General features: G+C 38.1%; 2 protein-coding genes and 1 pseudogene across 8 annotated transcripts in view; 1 reads left to right on the top strand and 2 right to left on the bottom strand.

Moving 5' to 3' along the window:
- On the top strand, positions 1-25222 carry HEXB (hexosaminidase subunit beta). The gene is made up of 14 exons (XM_019728126.3): positions 1-348; positions 3887-4032; positions 8741-8806; positions 11653-11699; positions 11959-12069; positions 16392-16493; positions 18430-18559; positions 19952-20129; positions 20700-20786; positions 21988-22060; positions 23114-23288; positions 24284-24374; positions 24535-24639; positions 25041-25222. Exons 1-14 carry the CDS (start codon positions 101-103, stop codon positions 25105-25107), a joined length of 1626 nt encoding a protein of 541 aa, XP_019583685.2. The 5' UTR covers positions 1-100; the 3' UTR covers positions 25108-25222.
- The window catches only part of GFM2 (GTP dependent ribosome recycling factor mitochondrial 2), an 80596-nt gene that overhangs the window by 12047 nt on the left and 42154 nt on the right, over positions 1-26395 (bottom strand). For 3 of the 7 annotated variants that reach the window (XR_012495085.2, XR_012495084.2, XR_016020640.1), the window contains exon 21: positions 25933-26114. Coding sequence is in view for 4 of the 7 variants with exons in the window: in XM_019728122.3 (XP_019583681.3) it covers positions 25986-26114 (129 nt within the window). In the remaining 3 variants the exon portion in view is untranslated. Of the gene's footprint in view, positions 1-25116; positions 26115-26395 lie in introns of those variants that run through there. The other 4 variants (XM_074328822.2, XM_019728125.3, XM_019728124.3 and 1 more) reach the window with 2 other exon arrangements.
- On the bottom strand, positions 7960-9750 carry LOC141570463 (large ribosomal subunit protein eL39-like; annotated as a pseudogene).

Here is a 26395-nt window from a genome sequence, read left to right on the forward strand (position 1 = left end):
GACTCGCGCCCGCTGCGCTTCCTCTTCTCTGGCTGAGCCGGGAAGTCAGTGCTGCTCGGGCAGACCTGGGCGGACCCAGGCAGGGAGCAGCCGAGTGGCCATGGAGCTGCGCGGGCTGGGGCTTCCGAGATTGCCCCGGCTGCTGGTGGCGCTGGTGGCGCTGGCGCTGCTGGCGGAGCAGGGCTCCCGCGTCTCTGCCGCGCGGGGCCCGGCTCTGTGGCCCATGCCGCTCTCGGTGCAGATGTCCCCGCGCCTGCTGCGCCTCTCCCCCGACAACTTCTACTTCAGCCACGACCCCTCTTCCAAGGCCGGCCCCTCCTGCTCCCTCCTGCAGGAAGCGTTTCGGCGGTGAGTGCTCTGGCCCGGCGGCGGAGCGGGTAGGGAGCCTGGGGACCCTGCGGCGGGCCCCTCTGTCGCGCTGTGCAGGCGCGGGGGGCGAGGGGACGGACACCTGAGCGCCTCTTAGAACCTGCACAGCCACCCAGCCACGCTCGCGTTCTTACCCCGTTTCACAGACAAGGAAACAGTCTCCGAACCAGTTAGTGACTTGACCAAAACCACAAGTCTAGAAGATGGCAGAGCCGGCTCCAAACACGGAATGACACCCAAGCTCTTCCCCTTCCCCTACTGCCGCCTAAGGGACATCTTGGGCGCCCAGGAACCTGGTTTGCGTGCGGGATACTGAGTGGAAGGAGTAGGTGGCTCAGGATCTGTGGCCACGTTCACCTCGGAGTGGGGAACGGTGGGTGGACGGACGGGACGGAGGGAGGGAGGCAAATGGCAGCTTCTCCTCTGCAGGGAGTTCTAGAAGGAAGATTAAGTGCCTAAAGCTTGCGGACCAGGGATTCCCCAGAGTTGGTTGTCACTTACAGGCTGTCTCACCACCACCCTCAAAAATCTGGTAACAATTCAGATGGCAGAAAGTCCTTAGGTTGGTGCACTCCCTAAATCGCCCCTTCCCTTCCAAAATCTGTTTCATATAAAATGTTCGATGTTTTCATCTAATTACTTTGATACCATCCGTGAACCTCAGTTCTGCTTTTTATGCAAACAGTCACGTGCTTGCTCTCCCAGCTTTAGTTCTTTAGTAGCACAGTCAGGGTGAACTGTGTAAAGGGGAGGCAGCCCACAGCCTAGCTTTGCAAACCACACCACACAAAAGGCACATTGCACATGGGGCGATGTTTCAGCTGTCACGTGCTGTCCCCTCACTGAGACCTGGTAGGAGGGACTGTCCTGAAAGTAACTAGTGCCCTGAAGGATTGTGATTTGGTCCTGGCTGTATTGCCTCTTTCCTCCCCCCCCCGTTTTGTCTGTTCCCAGTGGGCATTGTAGCATAACTGTACCTGCAGGACACCAAACAGATAATGGAAAAATGCAAAACTAGCTTAATAACACCTGCTGGCCCCAGATGGGCTTTGGGGCTTAGGCTCAGGCTCAGGAGGCCCCACCGGAAATACTGACAGCAGAGATGGCTTATTCTCTCCTTCAGTTTTGTATAACTAAATGGCTATTGTTACCTTTATTTCAGATGCATACCCTACTGAGCTTCTGGTATTAAACCTGCTAGCTAACAGGTCAGAATGGCTAGAGTCCGGGTGAAGAAAAGGTGGTTGGTTGCCTGGGATATTGAGAAGGAAAAAGTACCTGAAGGTCATCTAAAGGAAGATCACAGCTGGGAAATCTTTTAAAAACAAACACACTTACTATCTTTGCTTTGTAAAAGTGGATTTTCCTTCAGTGCCATAGCACTAGTAAAACAAGGACTTGGTAATATGCTGAAGCCATATGAGTATGGCAAGAAAGCATGGATGACAGAAGTTAACCATGGTTGTTAGATAAGCAGGTCTTGAATCAGCTGTGCGATGGTTTAAAAACAAGGCTTGGCATGTCAAGTCAGTGCAGGTAATTACCTGGTGTTCGCCTAATTAATTCATGCCTGCGTGTGTGTGAAGCAGCTATGAATTACACCCTGCATTGTTAGGAAGCAGCTTGTAAAACAGCCCTTGTGGCTAAGACCTGAAAGCATCTAGGTGAGCATTCTAGGAACTCAGGAGGGCTGGAAAGGCTTAGAGCTGACGGGACGTTCCAAAGCTCCAGGCAGTTGGGAACACACACAGCCCCGGCCCCAGATCGTTCAGAACCCCGCGGCTCCTGTCTCGGAAGAGTCCAACTTCTCTCATAACTCTGCTTTGAAACAGTACGCATTTTGCAGGCAGAGTTGTTTGGTGTGTGGCTGCCTCCTCAGCTTCTAGAACAAGGTCCATCCCGTGCTAGTCACTAATTTTTGTAATGAATAGCTTCGCTCCCTCAGTTCCTGAAAGGCGAAATTAACCTCAATACAGGCACACCTCAGAGACAGTGCGGGTTCAGTGCCAGACCAGAGCCAGAAAGCGAGCCTCATGACAAAGTGAGTCGTAATCTTTATGCTGGTGAAGTCTTGCCTTCAATTTGTAAAAATTGCAATGTCTGTGAAGTCCAATAAAGAGCACAATAAAAAGAGGTACACCTGCACGCTGGACGCCACTGCCTCAGAACGCTTTGAGTCTGTTGTTAGAATTTTAATACCAGGGCCAAGATTTTCCTTATTTGGGACAAACAACACCTAACTCAAATCTCAAAGCTGCTGGCAGCTTTAATTACCCTTTAAAAAAGTTTTTTTTAATGTGGTAAAATACATAAGATTACCATCTTAACCATTTTTAAATATACAACTCAGTGATCTTAATTTCTTTTTGACTCTGTCGAGGTTTTCCTACCATGTTTCCCCGAAAATAAGACCTCGCTGAACAATCAGCTCTAATGTGTCTTTTGGATCAAAAATGAATATAAGACCCGGTATTATATAAGACCCGGTCTTATTTTACTATTTTAATTTTCGTTCCAAAAGACGCATTAGAACTCTGGCTAGGTCTTATTTTCAGGGAAACACAGTATCAACAGGGCCCTCAGCACCTTCCTCCATTCCAGTCTCTCCCTGGTTAACTTTCATACACTTCCAAATTCCTCAGAACTTTCCTACCTCTCCTTCTCTGGAAAAACACAAGCTATTCTTACACATAAGTAGCATACACGACCTTCTGGCTTATCAAAATCTATACAATATTAAACAATTGCTTTGAAGCCTATCTGATGCTTTTTAGCATATTGAAATGTTTATTTAATATCTTCTTTCTCTGATATTTGGGTACCAGCAGAAGATAAATTTTCAACGCCTTAGTGAGAATTCTGTGGTCTGGCGATGTTTTTGGAGGTTTATGTATTAGCCAGGATACATTTGTTGGAAGGTAAGAGGAAGCCTGACTCAGTCTTCCTTAAGCAGTAAGAAAATCTATTAATCTCACACATCAGAAAGTCCAAAAGCAGGATTTTAGGGCTAGTTGACTCCGGCTCAATAGGATCATTAGGGAATCCGTATTCTTCCATCTCTGCTCTGCCATCTTTAACGTGGGTACAACTGGTCCAAGAATCACAGAAGTTTTTTTCTTGTGGCTCAGGAGAGGAAACTTCCTACACCCCACCCCCACCCCCACCCCTCACCCCATCACTCGTCAGAACTGTCTTGTAATCAAGAGTGACTGGATTACCATTATTGGTTTGATTACTGGTTCTTATCAGGGACTTCAGATGAGTCACTCAGGAGTGAGGGGGCCTTTTAAAATTCCCATGCCTGGATCCCTCTCAGAGATTGATTCTGAAGGTCCGGACATCAGTATTTTCAAAAAGCTCCCTAGGTGATTCTAATGTGCAGTTTGGGGTGAGAACCTCTAGTTGGACTAATCTGGGATAACATGGATTTGAGGGGTCAACTACAATGTCTACTATCACATATGGATTTAAAACTTGGCTACAATGGTTTAAACATTTGAATTTATTTCTCACACAGATATTATAACTACATCTTTGGTGTCTACAAGTGGCATCACGGCTCTGCTAAATTTCATACTGAAACGGAGTTACAGCAACTTCTCGTCTCAGTTGTCCTTGACTCCGAGTGTGACACTTTCCCCAATATCTCTTCAGATGAGTCCTGTGAGTACCTATGTAATGTGAATGTATCGCATTCAAAGCCAATTGTTACAGACTGAAGTGCCCAAAGCAGTCTCATGCCATGACCTATGGTGAGTTCTTGGCAAGTGAGTTTATAATTCCTGTTTTTTAAATTGCCATTAAAGCCTGATGATAAAAAGTAATACAGTCCAAAAAAAAAAAAAAGTAATACAGTCATTGTAGAAAATTTAAGTATAGTAAGTGAAGAGGAAATAAATCACTCATAACTCCAGCACTCAGGTAACCACTGCTACTTCAGATTTTTTTAAGAGCAGTAAGTTTAAATATTTTATATAAACATATGATAAACAATGACATGAAAATGGGTTAATTCTGTACATGTTTTGTATTTTGCTTTGTTTTACATAACAATACATTATAAACATGTATTTCACTAAATATTTTTTTATTTAGTGAAATAGACATCATCTTTAATGGCTGAATGATGTTCTATCACTGTGTGGATGTGTCATAACTAACTTCACTAATAATTCCTTATTTTTGGACACCTAGGTAATAACTTTTACTTCGAAGACAAGTCTTTGTTTATATGCATGATCTCTATTTATAATCTAATTTGACACAAAGATAATGCAGAACTCTGAGAGTGGGGGGGGGAAGCTATTTCATTTGATCAACAAGAGAAGCAACATTTAGCTAGATGATCTTTTTTTGTTGCCTGAAACACTATTCTCTAAGGCTTTTCCCAAATTGTTTTGGAAGGAATAAACAATTGGGCAGGACTTTTCCATAGACTGGGAATAATGTGGAATTATACCAAGGAATCAGAGGAGCAATGTGAGGATATGGGTGATAAACGATTATTGCAGAGAGAGCAGACTGGTGAGCTGGGTGTAAAAATAGAGTATTTATTGTGTATCTTAGAGAAAAGAGTGACTCCTCTGTCCTTAGACTGCCTCACAGACAGTAAGTACATCTCTTCATCCTCTTGGTATATAGATGAGATTTCTTGATAATACATCTTTTTGAAAAATAATTTAATTTCTGTTCAATCCTATAGCTGTTCTTCGAAGAGGTACAGGATAACTTCCCAACATTAGCCATGTGATTTCATTTGGCAGTCAGCACTCAGACACTACATGACTTAGGTTTTGCAATCTGAATTGAGACAGACATGGTCATTAAACTATCAAGGAACCTTTGCGGACTGTTGGCAATAAAACGACGTATTACACACTCCAGAAAAATCTGGACTGGAGAGTTACAGCTTATCTTCCATTCAGCTTTGCAACCGCTCTTCTGAAAGGGAAATTCTTTTTTCTTTTTCTTTTTAACTTCATAGAAAGACTGTTAAGTTTTTTATTTATTTTTATTTATTTTATTTTTTTCATTTTTTTAGTTTCAGGTGCACAAAACAATGTAATAGACATTTATCATTTATATCCCTCACACAGTGACAACCCCCCCATCCACTACCCCTCTGACATCGCACTCAGCCATTACATGTCCACTGTCTCTATTCCTAATGCTGTATTCCACTTCTTGTAAATATATATATATATATATATATATATATATATATATAAAATTGTAGTTGGCATTCATTATTGTTCAGCTTCAGCTTCAGGTGTACAGTGCAGTGATCAGGCATCTACATCATCCCTGAGGTGGTCTCCCTAATGAGACAAGTGTCCATCGGATACCCTACAAAATCTTTACATTATTGATTACATTCCCCAAATTGACTTTTATATCCCCGTGTCAATCTTGTGGTTACCAATTGTGCTTTCTAATCCCCTCACCTTCCCCCTTATCCCCACCCCGCCTCCCATCTAGCAACCCTCAGTTTTTCCTCTATGTCACTGAGACTATTTCTGATTAGTTCATTCATTTACTTTTTTCTTTAGATTCCACATATAAGTGAGATCATATGGTATTTGTCTTTCTCTGTCTGACTTATTTCACTTAACATAATGTTCTCTAGGTTTATCCATATTGTTGCAAATGGTAAGATTTCATTCTTCTTTATGGCTGTGTAATACTCCATTGTATAAATGTACCACAGTTTCTTAATCCAGTCATCTACCGATGGGCATTCCGGTTATTTCCATGTCTTGGCTATTGTGTATAATGCTGCAATAAACATCGGGGTGCATAAACTTTTTTGAGTTAGAGTTTTGGATTTCTCTGGATAGATACCTAGGAATGGAATTGCTGGGTCATAGGTAGTTCCATTTTCAGATTTTCGAGATACCTCCATACTGTTTTCCATAGCGGCTGCACCAACCTGCAATCCCACCAACAGTGCACAAGGGATCCCTTTTCTCCACATCCTCGCCAGCACTTGTTGTTTGTTGATTTATTGATGATAGTCATTCTGACCAGCGTGAGGTGGTATCTCATTGTGGTTTTTATTTGCATTTCTCTAATGATTAGTGAGGTTGAACATTTTTTCATATGTCTGTTTGCCATCTGTATGTCCTCAGAAAAATGTCTCTTCATGTCCTCTGCCCATTTTTCAATTGGGTTGTTTTTTTGGAGTTGAGTTGAGTGAGTTTTTTATAAATTTTGGATATTAACCTGAAAGGGAGATTCTTGAGACAAGCTGATTATGAAACTTTCTGGTTGAAGGATAAACTAGTTTTAAGTTTTAAACGAGTTTATGATCATGATGATGGAAGTTAACACACACGTGACAAGTGTTACAGCATTATCTACTAATAAAAATTGTATACCCTCAGGAGCAGAAGTCCTGTTTCTACTGTAGCGAAATAAGGACTAGTTTCTGCTGTAGAGAAATAATTATATGTATCAAGGATGTTCATGCAGTTTGCTTGTAACAGTGCAGAACTGTAAGCAAAATTAAATGTTCCTCAATAGAATGGGTAAATATATCTTGTCAGTCCACACTAAAGAATATTATGTATCATTAAGAATAAAGCAGCAGAGTTATAAACAACAGACATGGAGAGCTTACCAAGAAAAACTGCTGAGTAGGACAAAGGAAGTTAGGTAATAATGTGCACAGTAGATAACCATCTATGTATCAATACATACACATAAAGCAATACTGTATTTTCGCGTTATACATGTGTATGAAAATGCCTAGGAAAAGCCTGATGTTACTCTGATGAAAGTAGAGGGAGTTGAGTGGGCATCTCAAAGGGGATTTTAGCTTTATCTATAACATTTCATTATTTTTAAAGGAGAATATATTGATGTTATTTAAAACAAAAGTATGGTGCAAAAGCACAGAAAGGGATAACTGAAAAGTCAAGGGTGCCACTCTCACTTCACTTCAGGGAGGTAATCATTCTTAACAATAACTTGGTTTTGAAATAAAATTGAAATTCTGTAGCTTATGTGTTCATATATTTAGAAATGTCTTCTAACTGCTTTATATTTGGTTTTTGCATTGAATTGAATCAGAATCATTTTTAATATCAGTGGGTCCTCAGTTTATTGGAAAATGACCTGGCATCAAGTATGTGCAACATATTAATGTTTTTAGATGAGTCTTTGTGCTATTTCTGGGAGATCTCAAAACTGTAACATGCCAAAAAATGTTTTATAAACAGTGACCAATGGAACTGTCAGCTCTAGGTAGCTAAGATTTTGATATAGGTGGAGAGGAATCGTGACTAGATTATAGTCATAAGAATAATGCCGTTCGTAGCCTGGACTTTAGCTAACTCATCGCTTGGTCTCCTGATGGAAAAGGCTACCTTGTCAGAAGACTGTCACCTGAGAGGGTCACCGGATTATTGGCTGTCAATAGAACTCCTTTTCCCTACTGCAGCCAACTACTGTGTGACAGTCGCACGGTGGTGGTGGAGGGTGATAACGAAGCCCAGATAAGACACTAAATCCTTAACCTGCAATCCCTGAGTGTCTTTACTGTGGCAAAGTCTCCACCAGTCACCCTTTAGCTTTCAGTCTCCTGTACCATCGGGTGCTTTATCTGTGGTTGACTCCACCCCCAACTGTAAAAGACTAAAATGACTACTGGGGCCACCTTAGGCAGCGTATGATTTCAAGGATTGAAAGATTTAGCCCCTCTTTGTCCAGTAGCAGCCAACGGGAGCCTCCAGATGGGTGTGAACCTTTTACTGAATGGGACAAACCTGAACTAAGCTTAAGTAAGTTAGGAAGTGAGTCTTAAGGCAGATTTAGGATGCTGTTGGGGAAAGGTGGGGTGCAGAGCAAATAGAGCGGCCCAGAAGAAAGGAACAAGTGGAGATAACTGTGCTTAGGCGAGTGGAAGATTGGAGTGATATCGGAGGCTTCACCACAGAATTACAGGCACTGAGGAATGTTGCACATTTTACATAAAATCTCAGCTTAACTAGGACCCTACTCTGCTGAGGAGCAGCTGGAGAGAACTCTCCTGGAGGGGAAAATGAGCAATCATGGAGATAACAGCTGAGCTCCTGACTGGAACAACTCAGCTGGCTAGAGGGTGGCGCTGACTGAGAGATGAGGTGACAGCAGACGGGCAGGTGAGGTGTGTGGGGCAGGAAAGGGGGGAAGAGTTCGGTTTGGGGCACATGGAGTCAAAGGAACCTATGGGACATCTCAGTGAAGGTGTACAGCAGGCAGCTGGAGAAATAGGCCTGGAGCTCAGGAGAAAAGAATGGGCCAGAAATACCAATTACATGTTGGGAAAATTTATTGTGTGTTACTGAGTGATTGATTAACAAACAGAAACTTCTTGTTTTTTTCAATACAGATACTTTACTTGTGAAAGGACCAGTGTCTTTCCTCAAGGCCAATAGAGTTTGGGGAGTCTTACGAGGTAAGGTCTGTGTAGTTTCATTGTTTTCTAGTAAAGACGTATTTTCAGTTGCTGCTTTGGGAGATCAAGCACAGCAAAACTCAGCTTCCTTGGACATTTTACAGAAGGGTGTGTTGGGTATTTCCAATGATTTCCATTAAACGTGTATCACTTATAGCGCAGAAATAGCATTTGATCTTTTTAAAAAATGCTTGAGGCTAATTACATTCGGTGCTGTTATTCGTTGACGCTCCTGGGACAGTGATGCTAAGAGTTATGAATGGGCCAACCTGCTCTGATCAGGGGCTTTTGTTTCACTATCACTGCTTGCTGCCTTCAGTAGCAAGCTCATCTATCTGTCTGTTTATCGATCTATTTATCTACCTATCTATCTTTCTATTTTTGGTTGTTTATTAAAACAAAAGGTCTCACATATTTATGACTGAACCAACCTACTAGTGCAGTAGCATACAAATAGTCATTTTCCCTATAAACATGTCCAACTGTTCATATAGTGGTGGTGTTTTCAGCTTGATACGGTAAGATGCTAGTGACCTTGACACTGCAAAATACCTGTGCCATCTCATGTGAGTCCTCATAGACTCAGCTTGGTTCTTCTCCAGTGTCTCCTCTTGGAGTCATACCAGATTTTATTACCAATTTTCATCTGAATCCACTGGGAATGGAGCAATTCTGCTTTTCTTTCTTGGCCAGGAATTGCTTGATCCCGAGGGTCTTGTGAGAAGACACGGTAAGGGAATGGAGTTGACTGCACACACCACGATGGCAGAGAAAGGGAGAGTCCCCTTGACCCCTTTTAAATTCCTATGGATTTAGAAATATAACCAAGTTTACAGGAACAGTGTGGAAAGATAGAGAGTGGTTGGAACATTCTAGAGAGGAGGCAGTGAGCCTTAAAAGCTTACCCTGGGAATTTCAGAGTCTGAGCTTCCAAGTGTGGGCATTGGGACATTCTCTTTTGCTGTTCAGAAGCTTCTTCTACCTCTTCTAAGGGGATATATTGTTGTACTGACTTCCAAATAATAGGGTTTCAAAAAAAGAGTAATTGATTTTCTTTAATGTGAGCTACCCAAACCAAGTTACAGTAATTAAAAATAAAGGTCGCTTCGGGTTTGACTCAGGTTGTGCATTATCTGAAATAATCATTGTTATGCTATATGTTTTATAGTCATAATAAAAATGCCATGATTATCTTATTTCAAAATAGAACATAAAAATATCACTAGATATTTACTACAAATGTAACTGCAACCATTATCATCTAAATATATATATATAGATATATAATGTCATGTGGTTGTAAGGTTTTATCACTCTGACCTGCCTGTCTCGTCTGGGGCCTGTTAGGGAAAACAGAGCTTTACTGATGTTTGCCCGGATCCACTTCAAAATAAAGAACTTTTGAGAGCATTCAGTGACTAGATTCTAGTCCAAGAAGTCCTCATTTTCTGTGTACCATCAGACATTGATTGAAAATAACATGCTTTAAATGATAACTGAGTGTATTGCCACTTAACAGAAAATTCTAGTAATTCATCCCCATATGGGCCTGTACTTGAGCAGGGGAGGCACAGCAACAATGATGAACTTTTTTTCTTTCCTATTTCCTGTGTCATCCTTTACAGTGTCCCTTTCTGTGCAGAAGCTTTTTAGTTGATGTGGGCCATTTGTTTCTTTTTGCTTTTGTTGCCTTTGCTTTTGGTTTCAAATCCAAAAGTATCATCGCCAAGACCAATATTAAGGAGCTTTGCGCCTGTGTTTTCTTCTAGGAGTTTTATGGTTGCAGGTCTTAGTTCAAGTCTTTAATCCATTTGAGTAACTGTGTGTAGTGTTAGATAGTAGTGGTCGTGTCATTGTTCCGCATGTGGCTGTCCAGTTTTCCCAACGCTTACCGAAGACAGTGTCCTTTCCTCATTGGATCTTCTTTGCTCCTTTATTGTCAATTATTGACCAGACGTGTTTGGGTTTATTTCTGAGCCCTCTATTCCTGTGCCGTTGACATGTGCATCTCTTTCTATGCTGACACCATACTGTTTTGATGACTATAGTTTTGTAATATGATGTAAAATCAGAAAGTGTGATGCCGGCAGCTTTGTTCTTCTTTCTCAAGATTGCTTTGGTTCCATACAAATTTTATGATTGTTTGTTCTATTTCTATGAAAAATGCCATTAAAATTTTGGTAGAGATTGTACTGAATCTGTAGGTGGCTTTGGGTAGTATAGACATTTTAACAATATCAATTCTTCCAATCCATGAGCATGGAATATCTTTCCATTTATTTGTATTTTCTTCATCGGTAACTTATAGTTTTCAGTGTAGAGGTCTTTCACCTCCTTGGTTAAATTTATTCCTAGGTATTTTATTCTTTTTGATACAACTGTAAATGGGATTATTTTCTTAATTTCTATGATAGCATCAGGAGATAGTCTTCATAGCTCTGAGTAAAACTGTAAGTTGGGGCCTTTATAGTTTCATGGTGGTTTTTTGAGCCTTTTTCTCCTCTTTAAGTTTAGATACTTTCTAAAGTGCTTATTATATTTTATCATAAAAATTCTTTCTCATAATGCTATCAATTTATTAGAACTGGTATTTTGTTTTATTAAAACACTATTTTTTGTGTTTATCATTCAAACAAACCCAGGGTATGGGTACGTAAAGCATTTTTATTAATAGCAACAGGGATTTTTTGGAAACTGAACTTTGATTTTAAAAAATACGTCAGAGAATAAAGGTGTAACACTATTTTGTCTTACTGGTTATGGTTCTGTTTGGATAATACAATTTTTATTGTCTCAATTTGTTATTTTATAAATTATGCAATAAATCACAGTTTTTCTTTCCCTAGGTTTAGAGACCTTTAGCCAATTAATTTATCAAGATCCTTATGGGGCTGTAAGTATGATTTTCATATGTTACTGACATTTTTGGATAGACATATTACTACAAAAAAAGAGTAAGCTTTTTAGCTATTTATTGCTTCTTGAAGCTTTCTTCTCTCCAAATATTTATCTTAGCTGGTAAATGTAAATTTCACTTTTTTTTGTTCTAAATTAATCTTTTATACAGTACTTACACAGATAGGTATAGTCTTCAGTGAGCTCAAGTCAAGAGAAACTTCTAAAAATAAATCAAAGTCTATTTTGTCTTATAGTTCACCATCAACGAATCCACCATCAGTGATTCTCCAAGGTTTCCTCATAGAGGAATTTTAATTGATACAGCCAGACACTATCTGCCAGTTAAAAGTATTCTTAAAACTCTGGTAGGTAATTATTTTATTATAATCCATTGTCTATTCTGAAGACGTATCCTTCTATGTTATTTTACATTGGCTAGTTATGCTATTATGCAGGTTGGAATGGGGGAATTTTTTCATGTACTAAGTATAAGCACTGGGCTTTCTTTCCTCCCTCCTTGTGACGTTTATTTTCCCCAGCTGAGTGAGACACCGAGGCTCCCCTAGGGAATCTTGTTTTCAAGGAGGGGAGGTGCTCAACAAGTTTAGCCAGAATTAAGAGAAAGACACAGTTTTAATAGTGCCATTGTCCCTCTATGTGTACTCCCATTGTCAAATCATGGGTCTAGACTTTTGGTTAGGAATATGTGGTCACTGTACCTCTAGTTAGTGTCCTTTAATTTTGTGACCTCCACCTGCTTTATAGTAGCATAGAAAGTCTGCTTTATATCCAGGGAACTATTCTGAAGGAATATGGAACCTGGGAGGGGTAGAGTGTGAGGAGCGGGGGTAAGAGCTGGGGGCGATGTTGACAATAACTATTTTCTCCTCTGGACTTTTTATTGGTTCGCCCCCACCATCACTGCCAGTTTGTAGTGGTGAGGAGGGTGGGGAGGCTTTCCTCCCATCTTTTTCTGCACCTTCACTTGATCACTTACAAACACACCATGTTATAAAAAAAAAATTTTTACATTTACATTAATTCTCTGAATGTTTTTCTCTAAAAGATATTACTTTTATGGAAAAAAGTGTAAAAAATTAATATGTAGATATTAATAAAATTAATTTTATAATTTTATCTATATTATAATATAGATATTAATAGATAGTAATCTCATAATTTCATCTACCAAAGATCAACATAAATTTTTCTGTCCCACTTATCTCATTTTATACTTACAAAAATGAATATATTAAAATATAGTGTGGCTCTTTCATTGCATTTTTGCTCTTTAAAAATGCTATTATGAACATCTTTCTACGAAAGAATATATAAGGTTTATATCATCTCTTTTAAACAGTTGAATATTCCATTTTAGATACCATGATAGGTATTTAACCAGTCTCCTGCTGATGGACAGCTAGGTTAATTTATTAGTATCACAAACAGCACTACAGAGTAAGCATTCTTACATTTGAACACTTGTCAGGATTATTTCCTGAGGTAATTCTTAGAAGTGAATCTCCGGGCTTAAAGATGCACACATTCTATCTTTTGATCCATTTTCACTTTTAGTGCCAACTGTCCTACTGCCTCTGGGGAAGTCACACCCCTCAGTGCTTGGCTGACAAAGGGCACCTCGTGCCACATTTTCTGCTAATCGGGTGATAAAGCCTAGCTCCTGATTTTAATTTGCACTTCTCTGATTTTTAGTGAATGTAAAAGCCTCTTTTACCTATTAGCTGTTTGTATTTTTGGTATTGCAAACTGCAAGTTTATTTTCAGTGCCCATTTTGTCTTCTAGAACATTAATTCCTTCCTTGTTGATTTAAGAGCTCTTTAATGTTACATTTGTTTGTAGATATCTCAGTGATACTTTTATATTTGCTTGTATCTATTACATACTTACCCATCGTATACTGTTGTGAAGTTTTCTAAATTTGTGTTTTAAACTATGTTTATGTGTAGTATCTTTTGCCGGTAGAACTTTTTATTTATGACTATTATCTTTCAATCTTGCCTTTTCTTGTTTTTGACTTTGGGAGGTGTGCTAAGAAAGGCCTCAAAAAGAAGGGTATCAATATAAAAATAATTTCTCAAATTTTCTTGTAATATATTTTTTCCTATTAAATTCTTGATTTGGTTAGAATTTACTTTAGTGTATTATAGGTGATTTTTTTTTCTGACTGGTTAGCCTATAGTCACATCATTTCTGAGCAATCTATAATTTCCCTACTGCTTTCAATATCATGAAGAGCAAATAGTAAATTCCATAAATACACAAGTCAGTTTCTGAACTTTCAGCCTATTTATCAGTTTATCTTCTTGGGCCAGTATAGATAGTTTTAATTTCTACATCGTTAGGCGTTTTCTTCCTTTTTATTTTGAAGTAATTTCAAACTTACCAAAAAGTTGTTAGAAGAGTGCAAAGGACTCCCATATACTGTTTACCCAGACATCTCAATTTAAAAATTGTATCATATTTGCCTTATTCTTCCTCTCTATTTAAACATATTTTTCGTAAACCATATGCAAGTTGCACATAAGGTGCCCAATACTGATTAACATTTGTTTGAATTTCCTGAGAGAAAAAAACCACTTATCTTAGTAACTGTAGTACAACCATCAATAGTCAGGAAATTGACATAATACTACCATCCAAAATCCACAGACCCTGTTCAAATTTCATCAGTTGTTCCAATGATGTCCTTTATAGGTTCAGCATCCAATGCAGGATCAGTTGTCATATTTATTTATCATGTCTCTTTAGTCATCTTCAATTTGGAACGATTTCTCTTTTCTTGTTGTTCTAGATCATGACATTTTTGAGGAGTACAAGGCAGTTACTTTGTAGAATACACTTCAGCTTGTATGTTTTTCACATGGTTAGATTCAGGCTGTGCATTTTTAGCAGGACTAAGGCAGCTGTGATGCTGTTCTTCTCCGTGCATGTCTAGTGTCACGATGCCGTGGTTATTCTGTCATTCGTAATGTTAGCTTATATTTGGCTAAGATGTCATCTGCCAGTTTTCTCTATTGTAAAGTTAATTAAAAATATTTTGTACTTATTAATAGGTAATTAAGTATCTTGTGAGGCATTATTTTGAGAGTATGTAAAATTCCTGTTCCTCATCCAGCATTTACCCACTAGTTTTAACATCCACATATTCTTCTTGCCCTAATCAGTTATTACTAAAATGGCTGCCAGGTGGTGATTTTCTAAATTCCACTATTCCTTGTATATTTATTAGTTGGCATTTTACTCTAAGATAGAGCTCCTCTTTAAGAATTCATTATTTCAATTAGTTTGTACTCAAGGATTACTATTTTTTGAGGGGGTTGTAATCCATTACTATCCCTATTTACGTGTCCTAGTGTTGGCCAGTGGGAGCTCTTCTAGCTGGTTCTTATCTATGTTTGGCATGTCTCCTTCCATCTTTGAGTACTTTCTTACCTTTTAGCACATGATATTCCAGGCTTATCTCTTCTCTTTCCAAGTCCTGGAATCAGACTTTTCTCCAAGGAACACTTAGCAGTAAACGATATTTTGAAACCAAAATCAGGGCTGTAGGTGTACTCATTGCTTCTAGTAGGCCCTCTAAGCAGACAGATGTATAAAAATTGTGTGTGTGTGTGTGTGTGTGTGTGTGTATGTACATACATTCAAGTGAATACATACACATACATCTTTACCTATTTCTGTATCTATCTATATCAGAGGTTGGCAAACTACAGCCCAAGGACCAAATCCAGTTTGTCACCTTTTTTTTTTTTTTTTTTTGCAAATGAAACTTTACTGGAGTATAGGCACATCTATTTTTTTACATACTGACTCGCTCTTCAACTGCAAGATCAGTTATAATAGAAACCTTATGGCACACAAAACCAAAATATTTACTATCTGGCCCTTTACGTAAAAAGTTTGCTATCCCTGGTCTTTATTAAAAATCATGAGGAACTCCCTTTTCTGACAATGCGAACCTTGCCATTATCCTCAATATATTTACTTCTTTGCACAATTCCTTTATATGTAAACTATTTCCCAAATGCATCAGTAAATCCCTTCAGCCCTGACAAAGGAGAAGGGAGGCTTTAAGTTTTGATTATCTGATAGGGCAAATCTACCCCCTTATTATTTTTTTTACCTTTTAAAATAGTCTGCTTATGTTTTATGTAAGTATTATATTGTTAATTCGTCCAGACTATACATAAAATCAACATGCCAATTTCCCCCCAAAATTCTGAGAATTTTGAATGGAATTATATTTTTTTCATTTCTAAGGAAGAGTTAGCACTGAGAACTCAGAATTGTGGGAATGATAAGCCCTGGTACTTAAATGAATGCCTTTTTCCTCTGCTCCATTCCCAAATACAGTAGTAGTAGCAGCCAGGAACTATTTTCTATTCTTGGCTACCCCTAAATACTTACTGGGAATTTATAAGCTTGCTCTCTTCTCATAGAGCTAAGTTATAGCTCACTGTTTAGAATAAATACAAATTCTGCATAGGCTTTTTGAAAAGTGACATGCCATATAAAGTGTGTAAGAATTCATACTTCCACATTCTTTGTTGAAAAAGAAACTTTAAAAGGAAGCAGACACATACGTAACAGTCCTGAATGTAGAAATGTAAATTGGATTGTGTATTTTATCTGTGGTAAATCATTTGTTAACATGTTTGCTTGCAGGACGCCATGGCTTTTAATAAGTTTAATGTTCTCCACTGGCACATAGTTGATGACCAGTCTTTCCCTTTTCAAAGCATCACTTTTCCGGAGTTAAGCAATAAAGTAAGTAATTCATGTTATTGTAGTCTGTCTACAACAATTTTTGGTAGTTTCATAAGAAGTTTATAGCTTAAATGTTTCTTATGGATAGAACTAAAGTGTAAAAGTTAGATATCTGTGGCTTTAAGTGTTTTTTAATAGTCTGTGGCAAAGCATTTTAGATCCATAAAACTGTTCTGTTTTTACAATTGTTATTATAAATGTAAACAATCTGTAGGGGCTATTTAAATAAAATTTTAAAATTTTAATAAATGTAGGAGACTTGAAGCATTCAAGATTCACATACGGTTAAGTAATTATATTTATCAGGCAGCCCAACTGTATATTTGTTTTAAACAATTATTTTGAGTTCCATAAATAACTATTGCTTTTTCTCTCTGAAAAACTACATGAAGTAGGGAATTTTAGAAATGAGAGCTCCTTCTTAGAAAATAATGGTAGTCTCGGCGTGTTCTAATCAATATTATAGAACAGTGGACCTGGGAGTGAGCCTCAATATCATCTACTTTAATCCCCCTAAAACGCAAAGACACTAACTGACACCCAGAGAAGCTGTATGCCTTGTCTAAAGCTGCATGCCTTGTCTAAAGCTGCAGTTAAGAAGGGGAGATCCAGAACTCAAAATTTCATCCTCTGGCCACAACTGCAAAGCTTTCTCCAATGTGATGATGTAGTATAGGCTGAACTGTGAGCAGCACTCCTGTTTTTGTTCGCTTTACTTTTTATTATGGAAAATTTCAAACATAAACAGAAGTAGAATAATTTAATGAATCCCCATGTCCTCATCACCTACCCTCACTAGTCAATACATGGCCAATCTTCTCTCACCTATATTTCCCCCACCATTATTTTGAGGCAAATCCCAGACATCATATCTCATTTGTAAAATCCCAAACACCGTATCTCATTTGTAAAAAGGCCTATTTAAGGGAAAAAAAGCACAAAACATTACAGCTAAAAAATTAAAAATCCAGATAGCCAATTATTATGCATACTTCCCCAAGGCCTTTACTTAAAAAAAAAAAAGCATTGGGGTACAAGTTCATACAGATGTTGTGGTCAGTTCATGTCTGTTAATTCTCTTTTGATGTATTGGTGCCTACCCTGCCCATCTCTTTTTTTTTTCTTATAATTTGTTATTTTTGTTGAAGAAACTAAGTAATTTGTCCTACAGTTTCCCATAGTCTGGGTTTTGCTAACTGCATTCCTGTAGTATCAATTAATGTGTTCTTTTGACCCCTGTATTTATTATAAACTGGTAGTTAGACCTAATCTTGATTAGATACAAATTTGATTTGGGGTGGTGAGACAAGACTACTTTTAGCAGTTGAACATTTATATTTATGTAATATATATTTATGTACTATATTTATACCTTGAGAAATACGCCACAGTAATACCTTCAATGGACATTCATCTTTAGTTACAGCCAATAATGACTTGTAATTTTTCAAGTGACCTATAAAGGGACTGAGGGTGACCTTAAAAAAAATCTGGTCACTTATCAGAGGGAATGTTTAAAGCTGATAGTCATTAAAGTGACTTTAAAAGACAAAAGCTATGCTTTGTAATAGTGTGTGAATTTTTATTCTAAAACTGACAAGGGCAAGGTTTCACTTTAGAGTCAAACATTTTCTGTTTTGTTGTGTGGTTATCTGAGGTTGAAACAGCATGATGGTAGAAGATCTGAAACAAGAGTGGATGGTAGAGATAGATAGTCCTATCAGGAAATCTGGAGTAAACCCAAAGTGTGCTGAGAGCTTATTGATAAGATACAGTAAACATATCAATTGAACAAGTCACCCAACATCACATGGGACTATTGAATACACTGTGATACTGGAAAAATCAGCTATGAGATATCAAAGTGCAAAAGAGCTGTTAACAATTTTCAGGACCAAATCCATTTTGTACATTTTAATCAATGTGGCATTTACAGGGAAGCTACTCTTTGTTTCACGTTTATACACCGAATGATGTCCGTATGGTGATTGAATATGCCCGATTACGAGGGATTCGAGTCATACCAGAATTTGATACCCCTGGACATACACAGTCTTGGGGAAAAGGTGAGTGTTTTATGAGTTTCAAAAAGTGAACATTTGAGGTCCGGCATCTCTCATTTTATAATTTGGTGTTTGCTCATTTTGTTTTTAATTTTGATTTACCTAAGAGGTAGCACTATTGACAGATATTATTCAGTCACTATTATGTGTTTATTGTGAAAAAGTCACTGTGTCTAGGCACTGCCTGAAGTATAAAAACAAGGGATAGAGGGAAGCGAAAAATGACTACGACAAGTAGAACATAAGTGAATTCAAGAAATGGTTTCATGGATGAGGTAACACTTAAAATGCTTTTGAGATGAAAGAATATATTCCTGTTTCTGGTGGAGGAAATAACACGAGGAGAAGGCATTTAGTTGGAGTACAGTGCAGCGAATAGGAGGTATTGTAGGGTGGGTAAGAACCGGCTCTGGAGCCAGAACTGCCTGGGTTTGCATCCTGCTTCTGCCACTTATAAACTGAATGACCTTGGGCAAGTTACAGGTCATCTCATCCTCAGTCTCCCCATGTCTCAAATGGGGATGTTAGCAGTAGCTATCATGCAACTTTTTGGAGGATTAAATGTGGATGTAAAGCACACGGCACAGCACCTAGCATTTACTCTTGTCCAGTAAACATTAGGGTAGACATGGAGCATAGTGAGAAGTAGGTCTGACAAAGTACAATGTAGAGGACACGGGGTGAGGAGTGTGGGCTTCGTCAGGACACACCGGAAGCCGCGTGAGTAATGGAGCAGAGGAGTGATGTGATGGAGCCGCACGTCAGGAAAACCTACAGGAAAGGGACAGGTTGGAAGGGGAAAGACACTGAAGTCCTTGACCAAAACGGTGATAGCAGAAATGGGAAATAATGTACAGAACTAAGGGAATTACTTTGGAAATACAATCCCTAGAATTTGGCCACTTAATTGACTTCAGGAGGAGGAAGGAGTTACAGATTAGGAGAACGGTGGCACCCTTACCGCAATACAAAACTCAGGAGAAGCTACGGAAGGCGCTTAGAATTTGGGTTTTGTTGGATTGCATTTGAAGTGCAGCTAGGATATCCAATTGTGTTCAGTGGGGAATTTGAAATATAGATTGAAGCTTAAGAAAAAAAGGTTGGGGCGAACTGAAGATTTGGGAATCATGAATATTCAAGGTAATATTTGAAGTAGATAAAATGTCAGGCTGATAGAGAAGTAAAGAGATACAGGGACAGGATTCAGGAAACAATTCTTTTTCATCTTATATGGAAGCAATTACCGTAGTAACTCTTAATAAACATGCTTTGTCTTTTTCTGTATAAAATCTTTTACAGCTTCAACAAAAAAAAAATATAATACAATCACATGCAAAGCCATGTCTCTGTGATGAAGATTCTTTTCTAAAGAAGTATTTTGATGCTTTCTTCCAGGTCAGAAAGACCTCCTGACCCCATGTTACAATAAACAACCACCTGGGACTTTTGGACCTATAAACCCTATTCTGAATACAACTTACAGCTTCCTGTCTAAATTTTTCAAAGAAATTAGTATGGTATTTCCAGATCAGTTCATTCATTTAGGAGGCGATGAAGTGGAATTTTACTGTTGGTATGAACAGTTCTTTAAAACCCTTCCTTTTTTTTTTCAACCATTGAATTTGAAGTAGGTTTAGAGGTCTCCAAATGAAAAGGGAAGATTTGGGGTGATATCTCAGCACAGTTCTAACGTGGCAACACAACTCCTGAGAAGTGGAGTTTTGTAGAATGTATAATTTGGGTGGCATGAGAAAGTAAAAGCTTTTAGGAAGGAGAATTAAGATGCAGAAGAAAATAGAGATTAAAAAAAAACAAAGACTATAGTGAACGAGAACAGCTTTAGTGAAAGAGGGCAATGATTAAGTGGGGGGAGATTTTTCAAATAAAAATCCTATTTGCAAATACCCTAGATGAAGGAGAGAGGCAGGAGGTAGGGAAATCCATTTTTACAAGAAATCAGCTTCTGGAAAAAATTATTTGCAATGGAAAACTAAGATAACTCATAATGAAGTTCTTAGGCTTATTTTTACTCTACAAATTTTGTTTTAAATTGGCACAAATGATGTTATAGAGAAATGCTGCTTTAAATAGATTGGGCAAATCAAACTTTTAATGAAGTTTTAATCACTGTTTTTTTTTAAAGGGAATCCAACCCAGATATCCAGTACTTCATGAAGCAGAAAGGCTTCGGAGGAGATTTTAAAAAACTAGAATCTTTCTATATTCAAAAGTAAGTTACTTGAAAGCCTACTCGTGTTTTTATTTCATCAATGCCTTTTGTAAATGTTTTAGCTATTATTAGTACTATTTTATTCATTTTTCTCTCCACCTTTTGCCAAAGTGTAAATGTTGTATATGTTGCTGTACAAAGTGTAGATGAAAAATCACAAAGAAGGAAGCAATACCCACTGCTTTCTTCGAATCAGTAACAACTGATTTGCAGTAACTGTGGAAACACAGGACAGCTGTCACACGCTCTAAGAACACAGCTCAGAGCCCTGGCTACCCTGTGAAGTCCTCACCGCCATCCAGCCCCGTTCCCTTCTGCCAACTCCAAAGGCATTTCTTTTACTTTATACCTGTGCTGTCCAGGACGGGAGGCACAGTCACATGTGCCTGTTTGTCTTTTAATTAAAATGGAAGAAAATTAGAAATCCAGTCCCTCAGTCCCGCTAGCCACATTTCAAGTGTTCAATAGCCAAATGAGGTTAGTGGCTCCCATACTGGAAAGTGCAGATATAGACCATTTCCATCAATGCAGAAAGTTCTATGGACAGTGCTGCTCCATACTAGCAATCAGCAAACTTTTTCTGTAAAGGGACAGATAGTATTTTAGGCTTTGTGGGCCACATCTGGTTGTGTATTTTTATTTTTTAATAATGCTTCTCAAATGTAAAAAAAAAAATACCCATTCTCAGCTTATGTGCTATCCAAAAACAGGCTGTAGTTTGCCAACTCCTGCAGTGAGCAAGCCCAGATTCTAGCCTTTGCTATTTAGCTTTTTGTGATACATTCTATTTTTTTTTAGTCCTGCAGAGCACCTGGCATTGTTTAAATGTCAGGACATATTTGTAGACGGACTGTCAGCAACTGCTGAATGTTATTTAGGTGACATTACAGCTACATTATAGTTTCTTTTCTTCTCAGTTACTCAGGAAATTAACAGATTGCCACTTGGACATGCCCCTATGCACTGCCTCGTCTTCCTAGCTTTGGAGCATGCTTAGCTTATTTATGCAGCAGAGGACTATTAAACCCCGTTCTGAGCCATGTCCTAGAAAGAGGGAACCAACTTTAGCTGGTTCTGCTGTAAAGCTGTACTGTATTGAAAGGTACCTCTCAACGTTGCAGTCCTTGGTAGAAAATGTGCATGCTTTAAACACTGTTAAGCTTGTGATCTGAAATAACTTGTCATTTTTTTTCAATTGTAGGCTTTTGGATATTATTTCAACCATAAAGAAGAAATCCATAGTCTGGCAAGAGGTCTTTGATGATAAAGTGAAGGTGAGAAGTATGAAGACTGCATTTGTTTCTGATAATATATGAGGCTTAATATGCTAACATCCTGGATAGAAGGAACCTTAATGAAGCATTCCCTGACAATGTGGGGAAATTAGCTTACCTTTCCATTTAAACTTCTGTTAGGCAATAATGTGTTTCCCTGAAAATAAGACCTACCCCCAAAATAAACCCCAGTTAAGATTGTCAGCCAGATGGACGCATTTAGTATGTTACAATGATGTTCCAGAAGAAGATGACATGACTGTATTTGAATCAATGTATATTGTTGTACATGAAAAAATAAGACATCCCCTGAAAATATTCCCTAATGTGTCTTTTGGAGCAAAAAATTAATGTAAGACCCGGTCTTACTTTCGGGGAAACACAATAGCTGTAGACTGAGACCAGTGTTAATAGTATTTGTTTCTTTTCTTCCATTTACGTCATTCTTTAGTGCTTCCTTCTCCTCCCTCCCCTCTACCCTCATTTCCCACCATCTCATTATTAATTAGAAATGGAGGTACTTTAAAGTAAGTTCCTTTTTTCAGGAAAGGGCAGAACAGATAAGAACAAATGAGTCTTTATCGCTATTAAGGTAGTTTTGTTTTAAATAAAACTATCAACATATAGTATACTTTTTTATTTTAAATGGCACTTCTCTAACATAATCAGAATTCTTTATTTTCCTTTGGGGCAACTGAGAATTTGCAAGTCCAGCTCCTAGTATTACGTTTCCAGACTGGTTGGTGACATCCTCACAGTTTCAAAGTAAAACAGTACTGTGGTAGAAGTGGGACGAAAACCTTAGTTCATTACACCTTTATGGTGTCATAAACAGGCAAAAGTGAAATATCCAACCTGAAGGTTGATGAAACTTCTAATTTTAAGTTCCTCTGAGGAAGCATTTGGCACTAACTCTGAGGGGGAAGGGGAAAGACATATTTTTTTTCAAGGATCTTAAGAGTTCTTTTTCTAGTTACACGTCTTGGACTTTTCATTTCATCTACTCTATTTGCTAGACCTAATATTATATATTTCAATTTTTAACTTTAATAGCTTCAGCAAGGCACTATAGTTCAAGTCTGGAAACAGGAATTGTATGCTCACGAGCAAAATGTAGTCACAGCAGCCGGCTTCCCGGTGATCCTTTCTGCTCCTTGGTACTTAGACTGGATCAGTTATGGACAAGACTGGATAAAGTACTACACCGTGGAACCTCTTGATTTTGGTGGTAAGTGAAGCAAACATCATTCTCTTGGTTTCCTTCTCTACCCTCTCACCAGAAATCCTTACCTAAACGTTACCTACAAACTATTCTCCCCTTTATGTTTCATCTTTGATTTTGTATTTACTTAAAGGCCTCAGTATCATTTTAAAGTCTGTGAAAGAAACCAATCCTTACCTAAATAAAAGAACTTCAAAAGTAGATTCCCTTAGATTTTATCTCCATTTTCGCAGATGAGTCTTGTTATTCTACCTTTTAAGGAAGTCTGCCTGCGTTAACCTTGCATCTCCCCTTCTGAACTGCCTCTCCAACGTAAGACACCTAAGCAAGGCTGTAATGTAGGTCAGTGGATTTCAGGCTGCTGGTCTTAGGGCTCTGAGGAGTAGACATTCTGGGGGGAGGCAGGTAGTGAGAAGGAATTCAGTGGTGGGGCAAAGGTTCTCAGACTGACCCCCTTTGTTAAGAACAGTTCAACTCTGTTCAATTTTGTACACCAGACTTGAATACAAAATTTCTTTTGAGAAAAAAAAAATTTGCTGTTTAAAAAAAAGTTTCAAAAGTGAATTGAAATAACTTCCTCTAGAAAGCGTTTTCTGAGAATCAAAGTCATAATTACTATGATATCAAGTGATAGATATTAAAAGTAGGAGTGGTGGTGACTAGTATTCCAACTTGTATTCCCCAGCACACTATTCCTAGGCAATCAGGGCAAATACCTTTCTGGTGTCCAAATCAGTTTGCATAAAACCAGTATAAAATGGTATGTTTAATACTGGCTGATCGCTTCTCGGCCTTTTGGCTAAGATCAAGTGTAATACTGGCTGAACCACAGGCTCGGGGGGGAAGCTGCCACCTTTTTTTGTGGCACTACCATGCACATCTCCCAAGGTCCTGCTCCCTATAGGAGAGAAATGTTGCCCTACGATAAAGAAGAAATCAGTATTGCCTCTGTATGTATACAAGCCTACTTAACTTGCATCAACTCAATGATTTTAATGTAGGTTCTCAGGAACAGAAACAACTTGTCATTGGTGGAGAAGCTTGTCTATGGGGAGAATATGTGGATGCAACTAACCTCACTCCAAGACTATGGTATGGAATTTAAGTGATGACAATGAATTAAGGTGCCTTAGTTTTCCTTCTCTATCCAAGGAGGAAAGCATGAGGAATTTCCCAAAGCATATGAATAAGATAGTTATTTCAGAAAACATGAGTTTAAACTGCTTTGGGGGACATGTGGTTTAAATTTTAGGCCTCGAGCAAGTGCTGTTGGTGAGAGACTCTGGAGTCAGAAAGACATCAAAAATATAGACGATGCCTACAAGAGACTAACAATTCATCGCTGTAGAATGGTCCGGTAAGACAAATATTTTTCAAGTTAGGATACTATTAAGTCCAGGATGATTTTTAACCTTATGTACTGTTAGGTAGCTTCTTGGGTTTTTCGTTTGTTTGTTTTGTTTGCCATACACAGAAATTTACGTCAGCTGAGAAGTAGTGATTTAATTAGGAGAAATTGGGAACTATTTTTTTTGTAGGTAAGCGAATACCCATAAGGAGAAGATTTAGACTTACAACTGTTTTATAATAGATGTTAAATTTTGGTGTAATTTGAACCTCTTCATCTTGAATCACTTTAACAATCTTTTTTCAATAATTATCGTTTAGTGAATTATTTAAGCTACTAAGTTCTTTTAAAATGGAGATAAGTTATATTAATCTAAAACATCTTTTTTTCATACTTTAACTGTTCTACAGACGCGGAATAGCTGCAGAACCTCTTTTTACTGGATATTGTGACCATGGGGACAAAATGTACAAATGAGCCAAAACTAGGAGGGGAAAGAAGCCCATAGCAATCTACTACAATCAACTTAGTTTTGAAATCATGTAAATTTGGTACATTGTTTTGAATAAAATACATCTTTCTATTGATTGAACATCTATCTGTTACATAAAAGACTGGCATCTTGTTAAGAGAAGCTTAAAAACAATAAAACAAAACAAAACAAAACAAAAAAAAAACATGATATATTCCAAAGGGCCGAGTCTTTACTGACAAAAATAACCTATATGCATGTATAGTTCAGGTACATTAACTTTCAACATCAAAACACATTTCTCATTATATAAAATTCAAGTACCATCTCATTATATAAAATTCAAGTACCGCTATCAATTTGAAGTTCCATCTTTTATCTAGTTCTTTGAATGTACTGAAACAGTAATTTATTTTTAGCTTTTTATTAAAAAATATAGCTAACATGCAACATTATATTAGTTTCAGGGGTACAACATATTAATTCGACATTTCTATACCTAAAGAAGTGATCACCTTGGTAAGTACAGCAACCATCTGACACTGTACCATGCTATCACAATATCTGACTGTATTCCTCATGCTGTACGTTACAGCTCCATGACTTATTTGTTTTATACCTGGAAATTTGGATCTTTTAATGCCATGGGGATCACTTCTTAAAATATACAAATGTCTAACCACTATGCTATACACCTGAAATTAATATAAAATATTGAATGCAACTTTAGTTGAAAATTTAAAAAAGAAAAAAGGTGAAAGGTCCAAATCTCCAGGTATGAAATAGTGATTTATTTGTACAATAAATAAAGCAATAAAAATTGTTCTTACTGAAAATGAAGTAGGTAGGTGCTCCTGAATTTCTCTCCAAGGACCTAAAGCACTTAGGTCAAGCCACTTCTCCGGCTGAGCAGTGTACTTTGGTCTTGAGGACTCATGGCTTGATAGTTAGATAGTTCTAAAGCAAAAGCAGCTGAGCCTGATGTTAGGGTTCGAAGCACAGTTGAATAACCCTAATCAAAATAATTTCAGTCAGTTATAAAATTTAAGCCTCAAGTTTCCCTTCCTCCTACTTATCTTTTGACCATTACCAGGAAAGGTGATTACGTAACTTAACCATATCACTTCTTCAAACAGATCATTTAAATCATGTTTCTTAGGAAAAATCAGGTACTGAAATATTGTGGAGGACAAAAAACAGTAGTGTGGGTATGCTTCAGATGTATTCCCTGGTCCCAGCATTTGAAAAGGTAACTCTGCTGGCACAGGTGCTTGGACTAGAGCAGAAGGGGCT

The sequence above is a fragment of the Rhinolophus sinicus genome, chromosome 3 (assembly GCF_057876585.1).
Source record: "Rhinolophus sinicus isolate RSI-liver-muscle chromosome 3, RSI-T2T, whole genome shotgun sequence".
NCBI classification, from domain to species: domain Eukaryota; kingdom Metazoa; phylum Chordata; class Mammalia; order Chiroptera; family Rhinolophidae; genus Rhinolophus; species Rhinolophus sinicus.

Coding starts and splice junctions, on each gene's coding strand:
- HEXB (XM_019728126.3), top strand. CDS start 101: ATGGAGCTGCGCGGGCTGGGGCTTCCGAGATTGCCCCGGCTGCTGGTG. Junction 349..3,886: donor CTGCAGGAAGCGTTTCGGCG/GTGAGTGCTCTG, acceptor TTTCTCACACAG/ATATTATAACTACATCTTTG. Junction 12,070..16,391: donor AAAGTATTCTTAAAACTCTG/GTAGGTAATTAT, acceptor GTTTGCTTGCAG/GACGCCATGGCTTTTAATAA.